The sequence below is a fragment of the Leuresthes tenuis genome, unplaced genomic scaffold, assembly GCF_036924035.1.
Source record: "Leuresthes tenuis unplaced genomic scaffold, fLeuTen1.0.hap1 SCAF_16, whole genome shotgun sequence".
NCBI lineage: Eukaryota > Metazoa > Chordata > Actinopteri > Atheriniformes > Atherinopsidae > Leuresthes > Leuresthes tenuis.
Genome location: NW_027325370.1, coordinates 15441252 through 15455592, shown reverse-complemented (window position 1 = coordinate 15455592; position 14341 = coordinate 15441252). Strand labels below are relative to the sequence as shown.

At 38.3% G+C, this 14341-nt stretch overlaps 1 protein-coding gene across 1 annotated transcript; it reads left to right on the top strand.

Moving 5' to 3' along the window:
* Positions 1–228: 228 nt before the first annotated feature.
* zgpat (zinc finger, CCCH-type with G patch domain) lies at positions 229–4390 on the top strand. Its single transcript, XM_072366895.1, has 7 exons — positions 229–370; positions 844–1508; positions 1818–1951; positions 2095–2259; positions 2401–2523; positions 3389–3803; positions 4231–4390. Exons 2-7 carry the CDS (start codon positions 901–903, stop codon positions 4367–4369), a joined length of 1584 nt encoding a protein of 527 aa, XP_072222996.1. The 5' UTR covers positions 229–370; positions 844–900; the 3' UTR covers positions 4370–4390.
* Positions 4391–14341: the final 9951 nt, after the last annotated feature.

Genomic DNA, 14341 nt, shown 5'->3' with positions numbered 1-14341 from the left:
AACTGTGACTGTGATATATTTATTCAGAGGAATTGTGAGTTGTAGTTATTTTTTGCAAATACGTTTTGTTTTCTGTTAAGTTCCAATGTGTGAATTTAGTTTTCAAGCTCATTTTTCTACTTTTGGACAGATTGCAGTTAATTTACAGTTAAACGTGTAGTGTGAATATAATTTGTTTGCTTTATAGTGAAAGAACAACATTTTTAACGGAAGTTGATCTTTGAAACGCTTCTGTTAGCTTGACACTGGTCAGTTGTGGCTGGGCTGTGAAGCAGTTTAATTTATATATACTTTTTAGACGACACATTTTCATGGCTTTCCCTTTTTATGTCGCTGCAGTGGAGGCCAGAGAGCCCCGCTAATTCCAGAGGTAATGAAAGATCTAAAATAGCCAGTACTAAAAGTTAGTGAAAGGTGGCTAACAGCTAAAACAAGCTTCTATTACGTTACAGTATCAGGGTAGAGCTATTGGCTGGGTTATATCTCTGGGAAAATTCACAGCCTACCAAATATCACTAATAGGATCTTCAAATATATGTGTATATATTTCATATGACAAACAGTTAGTATACAAAACAACTGTACAGCGTGACTTGTACTCTTTAAAATATCTTGCTCGTTGTCATTTAGCATTGTCGGTTCCCGGCTGTGTCCTTTCATTATCAAATAATAGGCAGTTTGCCTTGAAATACATAAAGGAACAGTGATGTATGATTAAGGAAATTGTACACTGTCCTCTGATGTGATGAACAAGACGAATGACACTGCAGCAGTCCCTCTGCTCCTTATGTTTACATCTGTTTACTTGACTCCACTTTACATTTCCATCTTCTTGTTCCTCAGGTTTACTAGGAGGTTGACGCTGGCCATCCCTGTCCTACCCTCTGTCAAGTTGTCAATATGGATGAAGAAACCCTTGAGGCTGCAATCGCTACCTATGGTGCACAGCTGCAGCAGGTGGAGATGGCCCTGTCGGCTGGCCTGGACCCCACTCAGCAGCCAGACCTCCTCAAACTGAAAGAAGACCTTTGCCAGCTTATAGAGCTTACAGAGGCCAGCCTGGTGTCCGTCAAAAAGAGCCAGCTACTTGCCAGCCTAGAGGACCATATTGGACTGCAGATAAACACCTCAGAGGCAGCAGCTGATATTAGCAGTGCAAACGGCGGTCTGAATGCTGAGTTTGCTGCTTTTTACTCTGAACTGGGAGAGAGCTCTGGTAGTAGCTCTGATAACAGAGAGAAGGATACAGATACGGAGGGAGGGGCAGTGAATTGTGAAGAGGAGGAAGAAGAAGATGAGGAAGATGCACTTAGTGGTACCAAAGTAAGAGCACCTTATAGGACGACATGGGGGACACTGGAGTATCATAATGCCATGGTAGTGGGCTCAGAGCCACCAGATGGAGATGAGACACAAGTAAGGGTGCTCTACATCTACCCCACACAGAAGTCTATGAAACCATGTCCGTTCTACCTAGAAGACAAATGCCGCTTTCCGGATAATTGCAGGTAAAATAAATTTGTTGTATGATTTAACTAAGATGAATCTGCATAAATTGGTAAATAGAAAGTGTAACCAACTTAAAGTATTTTTTTATATTCATCTGTTTATTTTATTATCATTGAGCTGGTAAAGTTGTCAGAATTAGTTTTTTCATGTTACATCGGAAGGTTTTGCTTTCCTTTGTGTTTCACCCTGATAAGAATGAACTAATTGGATTGGGATTTAAAAAGGAGGCCCAGTCAGTTGAATTTTCTGATTAATAAATGTGTAATTAACTTAAATGACATTTCTGTCTTTCTTTGTCATTATGGAAGATTTTCTCACGGTGAGGTGGTGTATGTGTCAGAGCTCCGAGAGTTCTTGGAGTGTGACCTCAGTAATCTTGAAGAGGGTTCGTCCTGCCTGGTTCGTCATGAAGACGGTATTTGGTACCCAGCCAAAATAACAGGTTTGTCTTTAACAGTTGCGGTTATTGACTGGTCATGATTTATGCAAGTCATCAGAGTACAGTTGTGCTACATATATAACAACTAGAACAATATTTGATTCCATTTTTTTTATTAATTGATATTATTGTCTCTGTTAATATAGATATCGACAGTGGTTTCTACACCGTGAAATTTGACTCACTGCTGTTGAAAGATGTTGTGGTTGAGGCCGACTGCATTATTCCACCTTTGAGAGAAGACGACCCGATCTCCTCTGACTCTGATCCGGACGACACCGAAGATGGAGATGCTACGGGATATGCAAAAGGTATTGCAAAAAACACCATGTGGCAAACTAACTATTCAATTCGTCCGGCCGAGAAAATGTTGTGCGTTTGATTATGGTTCAGTTTGTTTTATATGACTTGAAAAATAACCGACTGTTTCTGTTTTTATTCTGATGCGACAGTTATAGACTCTGCTGAAGAATCTGCTGTAGCGTTAAGCAGCACTAACTTTGGTGGCTGGGAAGCACATACCAGAGGCATCGGATCCAAACTTATGCTAAAAATGGGTTATGAATATGGGAAAGGTGAGTTCGAATGCACAACACTAAGAGCATTTTTGCTTCTGAAGTTACAGCATCCTCTCCAGATCACATGAGTAATTTGTAGCATTCTCAGGGTTTTCTGTCTTGCATAGCAGTAAAACAAAACTATAAAAGAGACAAAGATATGATGACCACAGTCACCACGATTATGTGATAAAGTAAGAGACAGAAGCAGATTCTGAAGTGTTCAAGTGATTACTGTCTGCTTATGAGCTGTCTAGTGCAGCAATTAGAGATGGACTCAAAACGTACAACAAAAGCAAACTAGAAGTTTTTGAAGATGCTGTAAAATGCTCAGCTGTGGCTGAGTCAATCACCTGATTTCCATCCAGACAAGCTGCCTTTTAGTGGATGAAGATATAACTAGAATCTAAAAGACCCACAAACAACAACTGCTGACAGACAACGGAGGAAACCCATTCTCTGGTAATGTTTCAGTCTTCAGACTGTCGTTCTGTGCGAACGATTCTTAACATAGTATTAACAGTGAACATTTTACTAATAATTGTGCTAATAGCCCACATTCATCATATAACTTAAATATATCTAAACTAAAATAAGGAAAATTGTGTCAGTGTCCTAACTTTTATGGATCTAACTTTACATGATTAAGCAAGTATGTAAGTAACTACTACAGAGCATTTACATATGTACAACAAGGCGACGTACCCCTGGACCACAATCTAAATACAAATATTTACAAGGAATAAGTTCAAGAATGAAGAGGAACTCATAGTATTGGCGGTCAGTGTAGAAATCCTTCTGTCTAGTGTACCCCTGTGTGTAGAGACTCAAACTACAATGCAATGTGTTCCCCTTGTTCACACGATCTCTTTTGTTTTCTCAGGCTTAGGAAAGATGCAGGAGGGTCGAGTGGAGCCGGTGATGGCAGTGGTCCTACCTAAAGGCAAGTCTCTGGACGAGTGTGTACAGTTCACCCAGAGGCGCACCCGGAGCAAGGCAACCAAGGACGGTGCACAAACTGGCCGTCCAAAGCGACGCAGAAAGCCCCGAGTTCCCACCGGAGGGCGCCGTACCGTCTTTGACTTTCTAAACAACAAGCTAGGAGACAGGAGCTCTGATCCTGCTGAAGGGGGTGCTGCTGCTGCTGCATTGGCAGCAACTGGATTGGAGGCTTACAGAGGAGGAAAAAGCACCAAGAGGAGTTTGAATGTGAAGCTGTTCCAGGCTGCTGAGAGGGTGTCCCAGACTGAGAGGGAGATCCAGAAGCTCAGCGAGTTACTCAATAAACAGACAGGCAGGTCAGTACTGGGTTCAGAATAGGTTCTTGAATTATTATGCATTTATCTCTGCATTTACTTCTATTAAGGCATGGAACTAATCATAAATGATCATTGGAAACAATTTAGTTTCAGCTCTGTATCACTTCTATGGCTTTTTAGCAGCTGCTATAATCTTTAGCTTAAGTATAGACCCATTAGCAACCACTGTGTAACTACTGCATCAACGCATTGCTTACACAACTTTAATTATTGTTAACTGGAAGAAATTTAGTTTTCCATTCAAGTAAAATGATGATTAATTTGAATTCACAAATTAAAGTAGGTGTAAAAATTTGAGCTTACACTCATTTTTCCACCACCAATCCTCTCTGAACAGTGCAGACAGATAAAACAGATTTGACTTGTCATCTTTCTCCGGCAAATCTTTGTTTTTTCGTGTTTAAAGGGAGGCATCCAGAGTGAAGCAGCTGGAGGAGAAGCTGTCTGCCGCTCGCCGCCTGCTGGCCCAGCAGAAAGCACAGGAGCTGTCCATCCAGAGAGAGCACAGGAAGGCTGACACACACAAGAAGATGACAGAGTTTTAAGCTCAATGTCGTCAAAGACTTAACTTTAGTTTTTTTTTGCCTGTTGTCATTTCCCTGCAATCTTTTTTTGCTTTTCTACATTTTTAGCATAATTTCTCACTGGAATCATGGAGCTGAGCTGAGAATTGGTGTCCAGTGTGTATAATTTTATTTTAAACAGCAAATTATTTTGCTCAGCATGGATGGTTGAAGGATTCAAACTGTACAATTCACTGTATTGTTTTGGGTTGTTTTTTTTTTTTTTAACCACAACTAAAAAATCTTGTTTAGTGAAACTATTGTGTATTTGAATGTTTTTAACTACACATCTTTATGCAACTAAACTCCAGTGAAAAGACATGCTGTAACTCATGATTTGAGCTTCGTTCCTTGTTATTCTATTCTAAGAGAGATTGCAGTCATTCTGGCCAGAGGCTGCTGCAGTGCTTACTGCAGTTTTCTCTGACTTTCATACTGATTTTAAAATGACATCCTTAGGAGTTGGAAAGACCTTTGCAGAGTTTTGAAGTCACGCCCACGCCTCATACGGCTCATACAATGCATCTTTGAAGCTTCAACCATAACCTTTCTATTAAATAATACATTTTGGGAGCAGCTTGTCTGACACACATTGTCCGTAGGCGGGTCGGGTGGTGACTGCATCTACCTTCAGACTCAAGCAAAAGATTTGAATTGGGATGTTAGGCAGCTGTAGGCTGGGTATTCATAATGCTAAGGCTTCCATTTATTAGCATTTTTTTATCTGAATGAGGAGGGGGCATAAGAGGGCAAGATGTAAAAACTCAAAACCCCTACTCTTAAATGTCTATTTCCCAAAAGAATGACGTAAGCATAACTGTGCCAAAATGTACAGTTAGCCCGAGTCCACGAAAGACAGCTAGACAAACTATTGACCCTCATCAAGTCACAGCAATTTTATTATCCCTAAAGGGAAAGAGATAGTAGAAAAACCTCATACTAAAAATGTAATGGCTCCAATGAGATACAGCTTAAGCCACCGATGAAGTGTATGCATGCATGAAGAACTCCTAAACCTTCAGCTCTACCCTGAGGGACTCCCCAGTTCTGCCCTATTCTGATGAGTGGCAGCATGTTGACTGCTTGTGACTGGAACGATCACATGGAATTAGCTGATTGTTGGGGAAAATAGCTAAATAGCTACCGTGTGTGTTGATTTTATTGGATCTCTTGATGGTTTGTGCTTCATGCCTTACCTCAATAATGCACCTCAGGTCCGAGGGCATTGCTCCCCACAGAGACAGAGTAACTGTGTGCTGTCCACATTGTTGGGCTTCTGTATGCACTGCACACTCCTGCAGACGTCTGTCTCATCTGTGGATGCAGACTGACCTTTAGGGTAGTTTTCCCTCCTAACCGGCACTTATCAAGGCCTGGATTATGTGATTAAGTAAGTGTGATGGGAGAATTGATTGGGAGGCCACCCTGACAGACATTTTACTCGGGAGTTCTTGAAAGCTGATTACTTCAGGGTTGCACATGTAAATGACTCAGCACAAATAAGAAAAATGGAATGTATTTATTTGCGCTCTTTACCGTCTCTCCTACCATGACAACTACCATGTCAAATACTAGGCCCTCAATTTTAATCGCTCACTATTAGAAAATATTGAAGAGCCAGAGGGGTGAGGGGAGGGGTCTTCCCACACCACTGTTGCCTGGTTTCTGCACGGGGCCAGGAGGATGAGTTGTTCTGCTGGTCTGCTGGGGGGGGGGGACTGTGGATTGTGGCCCTGTATACACTCATAACTAAGCACGGTTATCATGTAGGACCTGTGCCATGTGTATTGCATGTTTATGGACACACACACACACACATTCATTAGCCCAGGAGCATGCTCACTAAGCAGTTGTTGTGTTATCGTGTGGTTTGAGGTCATCTATATCCACAGTTGGGTTGTATGCGATTGGCTACTTGTGCTCGTTTTTTTTTTTTGTTTGTGTGTTTGTTTTTTCTCTGCTTGTCTGCTTTCAGGCGCTCCTGGAGGCACTAAGGCTGGATTACCCTCAGAGGCCGTGGATTGTCGTCTGTTTTGTTTTTACAGGTGTAGGAGCTGGTTGTCTGGTTTTTCTTTCTATTTTTGTTCTGTTTCTTCTTCTTTGCTCTTCCTCTTTCCCTTTCCCCCGGTCTGGTTTGGCAGTATTACATGTGAAATATTGTAACTAAAAATAAATAAATAAATAAGCAGCTGATGGGCATCAAGGGGAGCTTTAAATTCGTAAAGCTTCCCTTGGCAAAGCAAATCTGTTTGGCATAAAAGATATTCAGTTTACAATTCTGCTGCCATAATGCTAGACAGGACCAGGGGGAAAAAAATTAATTAATTAAAAAAATACTAGGTCACATGAACATTTAATATAAATGCTTGATAAGCATAAAATAAGATTTCATTTAATCAAGACAAATATAGTATAATGTGTCCACTATCGAGATGTCACTGATCATTTGATTTATGCTTTAAAAGATTGTGTTAAATGAAATAGATATGATACATTTTAGCACCCATTAACTTTTTAAACTCTCTTGAACTCTGGATCAATTAGATAGGTCATTCTGCTGAAAAGTGTTCATGCAACTGACATGCCTTTTGTGGAGATGTAGCAAGGTTTCATTTTCATAGAAGTCTTATAACTAATAATGTATCAGTCAGTCAGTCTAACAACCCCCTGGTTAGTAATATCTGTCAGCTGGTGCCCTGTTTAATATATTACCTGCTGCTACATAACATATTCCTTTGATATTGTGAATGTTTGCTTCAACAGTTTGTCTTTAGCCTCGGTACAGATGATATTTTACAATCGGCTTGTTCTTGGTTGTTGGTTTTTTATTAATTCAAATCAGTCAATCTTATTTTTCCATATTTTTGTACCATAAATGGAACAAAACCACAAGACATACAATCATGAAACTTTGTAATGATTTCATTTATGGCCCCTATATTTCCCTCCACTGCTCAACCTTAAATCTTGCATTACTGCACCCACACGTGGCCCTCAGTTTAACATTTTTCTCAATATTTTCCCCATTTGTCTTTAGTTTGAACAGATATCACATTACTTTTACATCTCATCACAAACCGCAAGACCACTTGTTACAAAAAATTTGAATGTTTGCATGTATTTGATTTGCTTTGACTTTTCAAGGCTATCATTGCTATTACAAAATATCTGCACTTTCTTCTTCAGACTAAGTATTATGCTTGTTACTCTTGCAAGGTCACTGATGAACTCAGACACAATCTGTTCCTGTCATCTTTTTTGATAACATGATCATTCCTACTGACGAGATTAAGGCTTACCACAATAACAAATCTTCACAGTTAAAGAAAGAGGAATCTGTCCTTGTGAAATGGATGGGAGTCAAATGGGAGGTAGAAATGGAAATCATGAGGGTTAAGCAAAAGTATAAAACCAAAGATGAGAGCAAACTGACTGCAAATAACCCTGGTGTCTGATGAAATGAGTGTGAGTACACAACAAAGCAAGAACAGAATCCATATACCGGTACTTATGGATAGCCACAGGTAGCAAATTTGTCAATACTCTTGAAAAAATCTGCCAGAAGTATGGTCAGTTCATCTTTGGAGATGAAGCTGAAGGGCTTGTACAATCTGCCAATGTCAATGCAGCAGAGCTAAAATGTCCAAGCTGCTTTTACTGCATAATACACACACACACGCAATAACTTAAATACAATATGAAATTCTGAATTCCGTCGTATTAGTACTCTTTCTCACAGTAATATTAACACCAACATCCTTAACATTTGCCGTGATGATGCTGAGTTGGTAACAGTAGTACAGGAAAATAGTTGTTGTTATAATAATAATAACAATAATGATAATAGTTATATTATTATTATCATTATTGATAGTAGAGGTACTAGTAGTAGAGGTACAATCAGTATCAGTGCTGCTATTAGCATTATTACAATCAATATGATCAATTATGGTATTGTTATTAATATTATTGCAAACAGATTATAATGTTTGTTGTGATTATTTTCAATGTTATCGTTGAAACAGGTCTGCTTCATCAGTATTATCTAAGCGTCTTCTGTATATTTGACTAACTCAGACAAACATTGCATGGCTGCTCATGTTCCTTAATGTACACACATTCTTGCGCATAATCAAACACAAAAAAAACACATAATCAGACGCTTAAACCAATCTTCTCACCCATATTCCTGAGTCACTGTAACCTCTGTTTCATGTTTTTTGTCTGCTTGTTTGTTTGTATGATCCTCCCCTGTCTCTTGTCTCTTCTCCCAATGGTCTTGTGTTTATCGTTCTCACTTGTCACTATTGCAAAAAAAGATAGAATGATAGATAAATTAATAAATAAAACAAAATTGGATAAGGTAAAATGTACTTCTGCCCTTTAAAGATACATCAACATGAAGACGTTTCCAAGGAAACACACTCACTCAGTCCTATGCAATTTGCCTATAGGGCATGCAAGGGAGTTAAGAATGTTACAATCACCTACTTAACCTTTTGGTTAAACACCCAGATAGCATAACACCCATGCTAGATTGGTATTCATTGTTTTTTTTGTTCAACTCACTAACACTGTGAAATCCCCACAGCTGTGTAGTACATATAGCCAAGAGATTGACAGAGTATTTGAAACTGAGGTCAAATTTGGTTGGTTGGATAACGAAAGCAGTCAGTCATATTCCTTATATAGGTCTCCTGGCTCATTCATACTGTATTCTCTCATCATCATGCAGTATACTGAAAGAAAAATAAAGTAAAGTTAGAACAAAACCACATTGAAAAATTCTGACTATCCAGTTTAACCATAACTGAGTTGCTCATATGTATTTTACCAGATGTGACAAATCTTTCATGGAAGTAAACAAGTAAAGTAAATCTTCCATCATTAAAGACCAGACTGTGGTACATGAAGAAACCTTCAAATATGCCTATTTTGGGACAATTAAACACTCTAAAGTAAACCTTTGAGAAAAATTGTGCAGCAACATGTAAAAAGAGACATCAGTATTTGTTTCGTCTCAGCAAATGGGTCTGTTCAGGCTGACAGCTGACAACCATGATGGATCTGCTTTATCAAGTATTCATGTAGTCTTTCTAAGTTAGATCATGATTTGTAAATGTGTATAATCTATATGACTTTACTTTTCATGTCTCGGTAGCATTTATAGGGAATCCCAGCTCTTTTTCTCCACCTTCTGGTTTGTGGACTGTCAGTGAGAAACAAAACAATACAGAAATGATTTTGTTCATTAAAACCATTTCACTATTAAGCTAGCACAAGCTTACTGCAAGTGTGTATACTTTTTTATACACTTGTAATTACCAAATATTATAGAGATCTTTGTCAAAATAATATTAGAAATATCTGCAGCAGTCACTATGATCTGTGACAATAAACCAAAAATGACCAAAGACACTGTTATCTGAATTCACAGAGCAGATTTTTCAGAACATCATGGTTGGCTCACAACTCGTCTTTTTCCACTTGGGGAAAAAAAAGAAAGTGGTGGAAAAATTCACAGACAATGGAAAACGTTTAGTTTAGGCCTGCCAAGGGCTTCGGGCCCCTACACCTTATCCGAGCTCCAAACCTGCTGTCCCATCTCCAGCAGACCCCCCAGCTTGAAATTATACTTCTCTGTTCTGTTTGTGGCTATTACAGCAGAAGTTTTTACTTAAACAGTTCATATGGAGGATACACACAGTACATTACAGTACATGATTTGCAAAAAATATCCATGCTTGATGCAAGATTCAAGATTATTATTGCAACTGCAGTTATACAGTCATGTGAGTTTGAGCACCCACAATGGCAGCAATTTGTTTGACCATATGTTTAAATCTCCAACAGCCTCTCCACTTAATCTCAGGTTGTAACTAATAAGTCAACCTGTTAACTAAAAACTCATCTCTCAGGTTTAAGTTTTAAAATGTTCACCCACAGGCTTTTTTGTTACAGAAGCGACTTAATGGCTAAGTTTCTGAGTAATCTTACCTGAAAGGCACAGGATGTTTTTTGCCCACTTGCCTTTGAATCTTGGATGCAGACACTGTTCTTTTGTGAAACGGTTGGCTGTTCTACTGGTTTTAGGACAGGGTGTGTTACTATAGAAACATTGAAAGCAGACCTCTTAATTATTGTACTTACTGTAATAATTCCACATACAGTAGATCGGCCTATATGCTTTCTCCAATATATTTGTTAAAGCAAATCATGTTTGTAGCTGAAAATACATGTGAAAAAAATCATTTTAATGGGCAAAAAAATGTGAGAGATCACAATTAACTACCTCAGACTGACAGTTGTTCCACTTTTAACTGTTTAACTTTTTTTCAGCATATTTTACTCTTTCTTGTGCCATAGAGCCACCATTAAATGTAGAAAAGAGCCATCTTTCTATCTAAATCCATGTATCTAAATGCAATCATCTATATTGATATAGTGGAAATTATTTGCAAATGTATTAAAAAAGAGAAAAACTAAATCATCCAAAACATTCTGTACTTTGCTGAGGTTTATTGAATTCTTTCTGACAGGATGGGAGGCATCTTTGACCTGGTCTCTTAAGGTCTCCCCACATTTCTTTCTAAAGTTTTAAAAATATGCTTTGACTGAGCCACGAAATGGAAGGCAGAGACCTGACATGTAGCCACTTCAGTGTTGTCGTGGTTGAATCATTTGGTTTACTTTCATGCCAAAACATGAGCTGCGATCAGTATCTCAGGCTACTGTACTCCAGAGCAGATGTTCTCTCAGCAACTCTCTCTGTTTTCCCCTCCATTTTGATCCATCGCCTGGTTCCAGCCACTGAGAGGCACCTTCAGACACCACAGGAGCATGTTAGCCAGGTGTTGAGCAGTCTGAGGTGTTTGCTTGACAAATGTTTCGAATTAAGCCCCGATCAGAGACTCATTTATGTCATTCTCTTGTACTTTACATGCTGTTTGGTAAACTGCTGTGCCTTTTTCTAAGTGCGACTTATAGATGTACTATCATGACTCACAACTGCCTGTTTGATTCAAACTGCTAAAATGGTTGTCCTTCCAGCACTTTCTTTAATCTCCACAAAAGACTTAAACTATTCTTGTCACTTCCCTGACCAAGCACTTGTGAGGTCAGCCAGATTGGCCAGACTCAGACTTCTTCCACTTCGTAATTATTTAGACCACTGCGCTACTGGGAACAGTTAGTTTTAGAAATGGTTTAATACCCCCATAGGTCCTGATCTATGTCTCAACCACGACAAAGTTCCTTCATCTTTCATGTTTTTTTCCCCTGACATACTGTGTGCCTTTCGTAACAATGATCAGTCAATTCTATTTCACACATACGCATGTTAAGATTTATCCTGGCCACAGTTTTGAGCACCCCCAGAAGACGTTGCTTTGTAAATATAAGATATCGGCTCTTGTTATGAATAATTTTACAAAAGAATCTTAAAGCACTTTCATTGTCACCATAGCTTATTGGGTTGATGAAACGCTGAATCTGTTAAAAGCAGACAACCAAATTTCATGGCATAACACATTATAGCTATGTTCATCCATATTGTAAAACATATTACTAAAAAGGCTCCAAAATTATGGATTTAAATTTGTCTCAAAAATAACTTCAAATGCACAAAGGGTGATCTACACATATGCCTGGAGTTGCACATGTGTTTTGCTATCCACAAATACAAATTTCGTATTTGTAACTTGTGTATTGGTTTTTACAAATATATGTCTATTTTTAAATATATAATTTTCCATTTGTGAAACAAAAATCCATTTGTAAAAATGAAAATTCTGTTTGTGAATCGTGACTCAGCATTTGTGGATCACCAATCACGCGTTCGTATTTTTGAGACATTCTTTCCGCAAATCCACACAGATCCACAAACAGATAACTTGTGATTCACAAAGCATCATCCAGTAGATGTCACTGTTGTTCACTGATGGCTCCGCTTAAGAACGATGAAGAAAGAAGATCGCTGATTAGCAGTAACCATAGTAACGACATGGACGATGTAATAACATTTATGGATGGTGTTTGTTTCTAGTCTGTAGTTTTAAAGTTTTAGTTTAATTTCAGCCATCTTTGTGTTGTTTTCAATCAATCAGCCGAACGTTAGCAACACGTTTACTTTTAACTGCTACGCGTTGCTACACAATGACATAGTTCAACATACAAACTTTCCACCCTTGATTTGGTTCCTCAGAAGGAGGAGTAGGCGTGGGGGATGGAGTTAGTTTGTGAGGACCTACATGCAAGTTTAATATTCTCTGATCACCATTTTGGTAATGTTACATGGATGCTCTCCTACACAATGGTGTGACTATAAACTGGCATTCTAACTGTCACTCTGGTACATTTTGAATATATGAACAAATATATTCAAGACTGGGCTGTGTAAAAAAACAATATTTTCACAAAATATCTTCTGAAGGAACTGTACATACAGTTACGGCTGCACCCAGACTTTCACTGGGAATGGCTCCAGCCCCCTGTGGCCTTGAAGTGAATTAATGTTGTGGGATAGGAAACGGATGGATTAATGGGTGGAAGGATGCTTTATGAGTATTTGTGTAAGTGGGTGAATGAGAAACACTTTGTAAAGTACTTTGCAGAATCTACATAATGTTTATTAATCATTTTCCCATAACTTAGGAAATGAAAGGGAGTAGAATTGATTTCAAAGTATGGCATTTATAACTGGAGGCTGTTGCTGTACACCAATGATTTGCTGCCAGACTTTCAATGTGAGTGGTACAGAAAAACCGAAGTGCTCAAATCAACAGTTTAATACATTCTGAGAAAATAAGAAAATGCACTTTTTTTTGAGTGTAGAAACTTGAAATTGCCTTCACAATCTACATACAGTACATGCATACGTATATAATCTTGTACATGGAAAAACAGTTTCTCATGAAGCAGCTAGTAGGATTTTAATTAGGGTCATCCTGTGTTGTACATGTAATCACTGACTTGAGTCCGTGTTATTTAATTATAACATCTCTCGATGTCTAAATCAATTATCAAAACCCACGTACCTTCATACACTATAATTGAAATTAGCACTATATATCTTTTTTTTTTTTATCAAGGTAACTTTGATAGCTTGACATTTAGTTGTAATTAAGAACTTGGTGCCCTTGCATGGCATTTTGTCTTGCTTTCTTTAAGGAACCAATACAGAAGACCTTTATTAAGCTCCACTGTCTGACATCATATGTAATTTACCTTCCTAATTATCCAATACTGAATTTATGCATGTGAGATCCTTGGTGAAAAGGCATGTCTTATCATTTAATGGAAATTAGTTTGTAGCTTCATGATGCCGCTTCTCATTAATTTCAGAATTCAATTGACAATTAAATGGAATCTTGACATTCTATAGAAAACCGGAGGACAAATATAAATTATTATCTGTTTAGGCATGAATCTTTTCTCACATAAAAACTTTAACTCGTCTTTGTTTATACCGTAGCTGTGTATTTGTAAACTAATTTGGGACTGCAGCGAAACCAGAGTACTACTGTACTATTCTGCCTGCTATCCAGCCCTTTTTTTCCAATAAATGAGCTGAAGTACATGAATAGCACACAGCACTGCAAGTTTCACCTTGCTTAAAGTGCTGTGTTTCCATATAGTGCAAAATTGCCAATTTTGATTGTCTGTAAATGAACATAATGATAATTTGGTTGGCCGCCCGCTGAGCTAATGGAAATGTGATAGTTTGTTGGCTGAGGTCAATATGGAGGTGATTACTTTGGGCATTCAGGTGTAACATTACTTGCTTTTAAATCTAATCTCAAGTTTTCTTCAGGTAGGACATTAGGACACAGATATATGAGAGGATTGAAGTGAAGAAGAGTTGATTATGACTTACTGGTTAACAGTAGTCTAATATTTTTTGCTTTTGGCTCAGTGACTTTGTTCCTCACATTTCATCAGTCAAGATCATTCTAC

What these genes read in the sequence shown, in the direction of transcription:
- zgpat (XM_072366895.1), top strand. Translation starts at nt 901, where the DNA reads ATGGATGAAGAAACCCTTGAGGCTGCAATCGCTACCTATGGTGCACAG. An exon ending in CGCTTTCCGGATAATTGCAG is followed by an intron (nt 1,509 to 1,817) that starts GTAAAATAAATT and finishes TCATTATGGAAG; the next exon opens with ATTTTCTCACGGTGAGGTGG. An exon ending in CTCAATAAACAGACAGGCAG is followed by an intron (nt 3,804 to 4,230) that starts GTCAGTACTGGG and finishes TCGTGTTTAAAG; the next exon opens with GGAGGCATCCAGAGTGAAGC.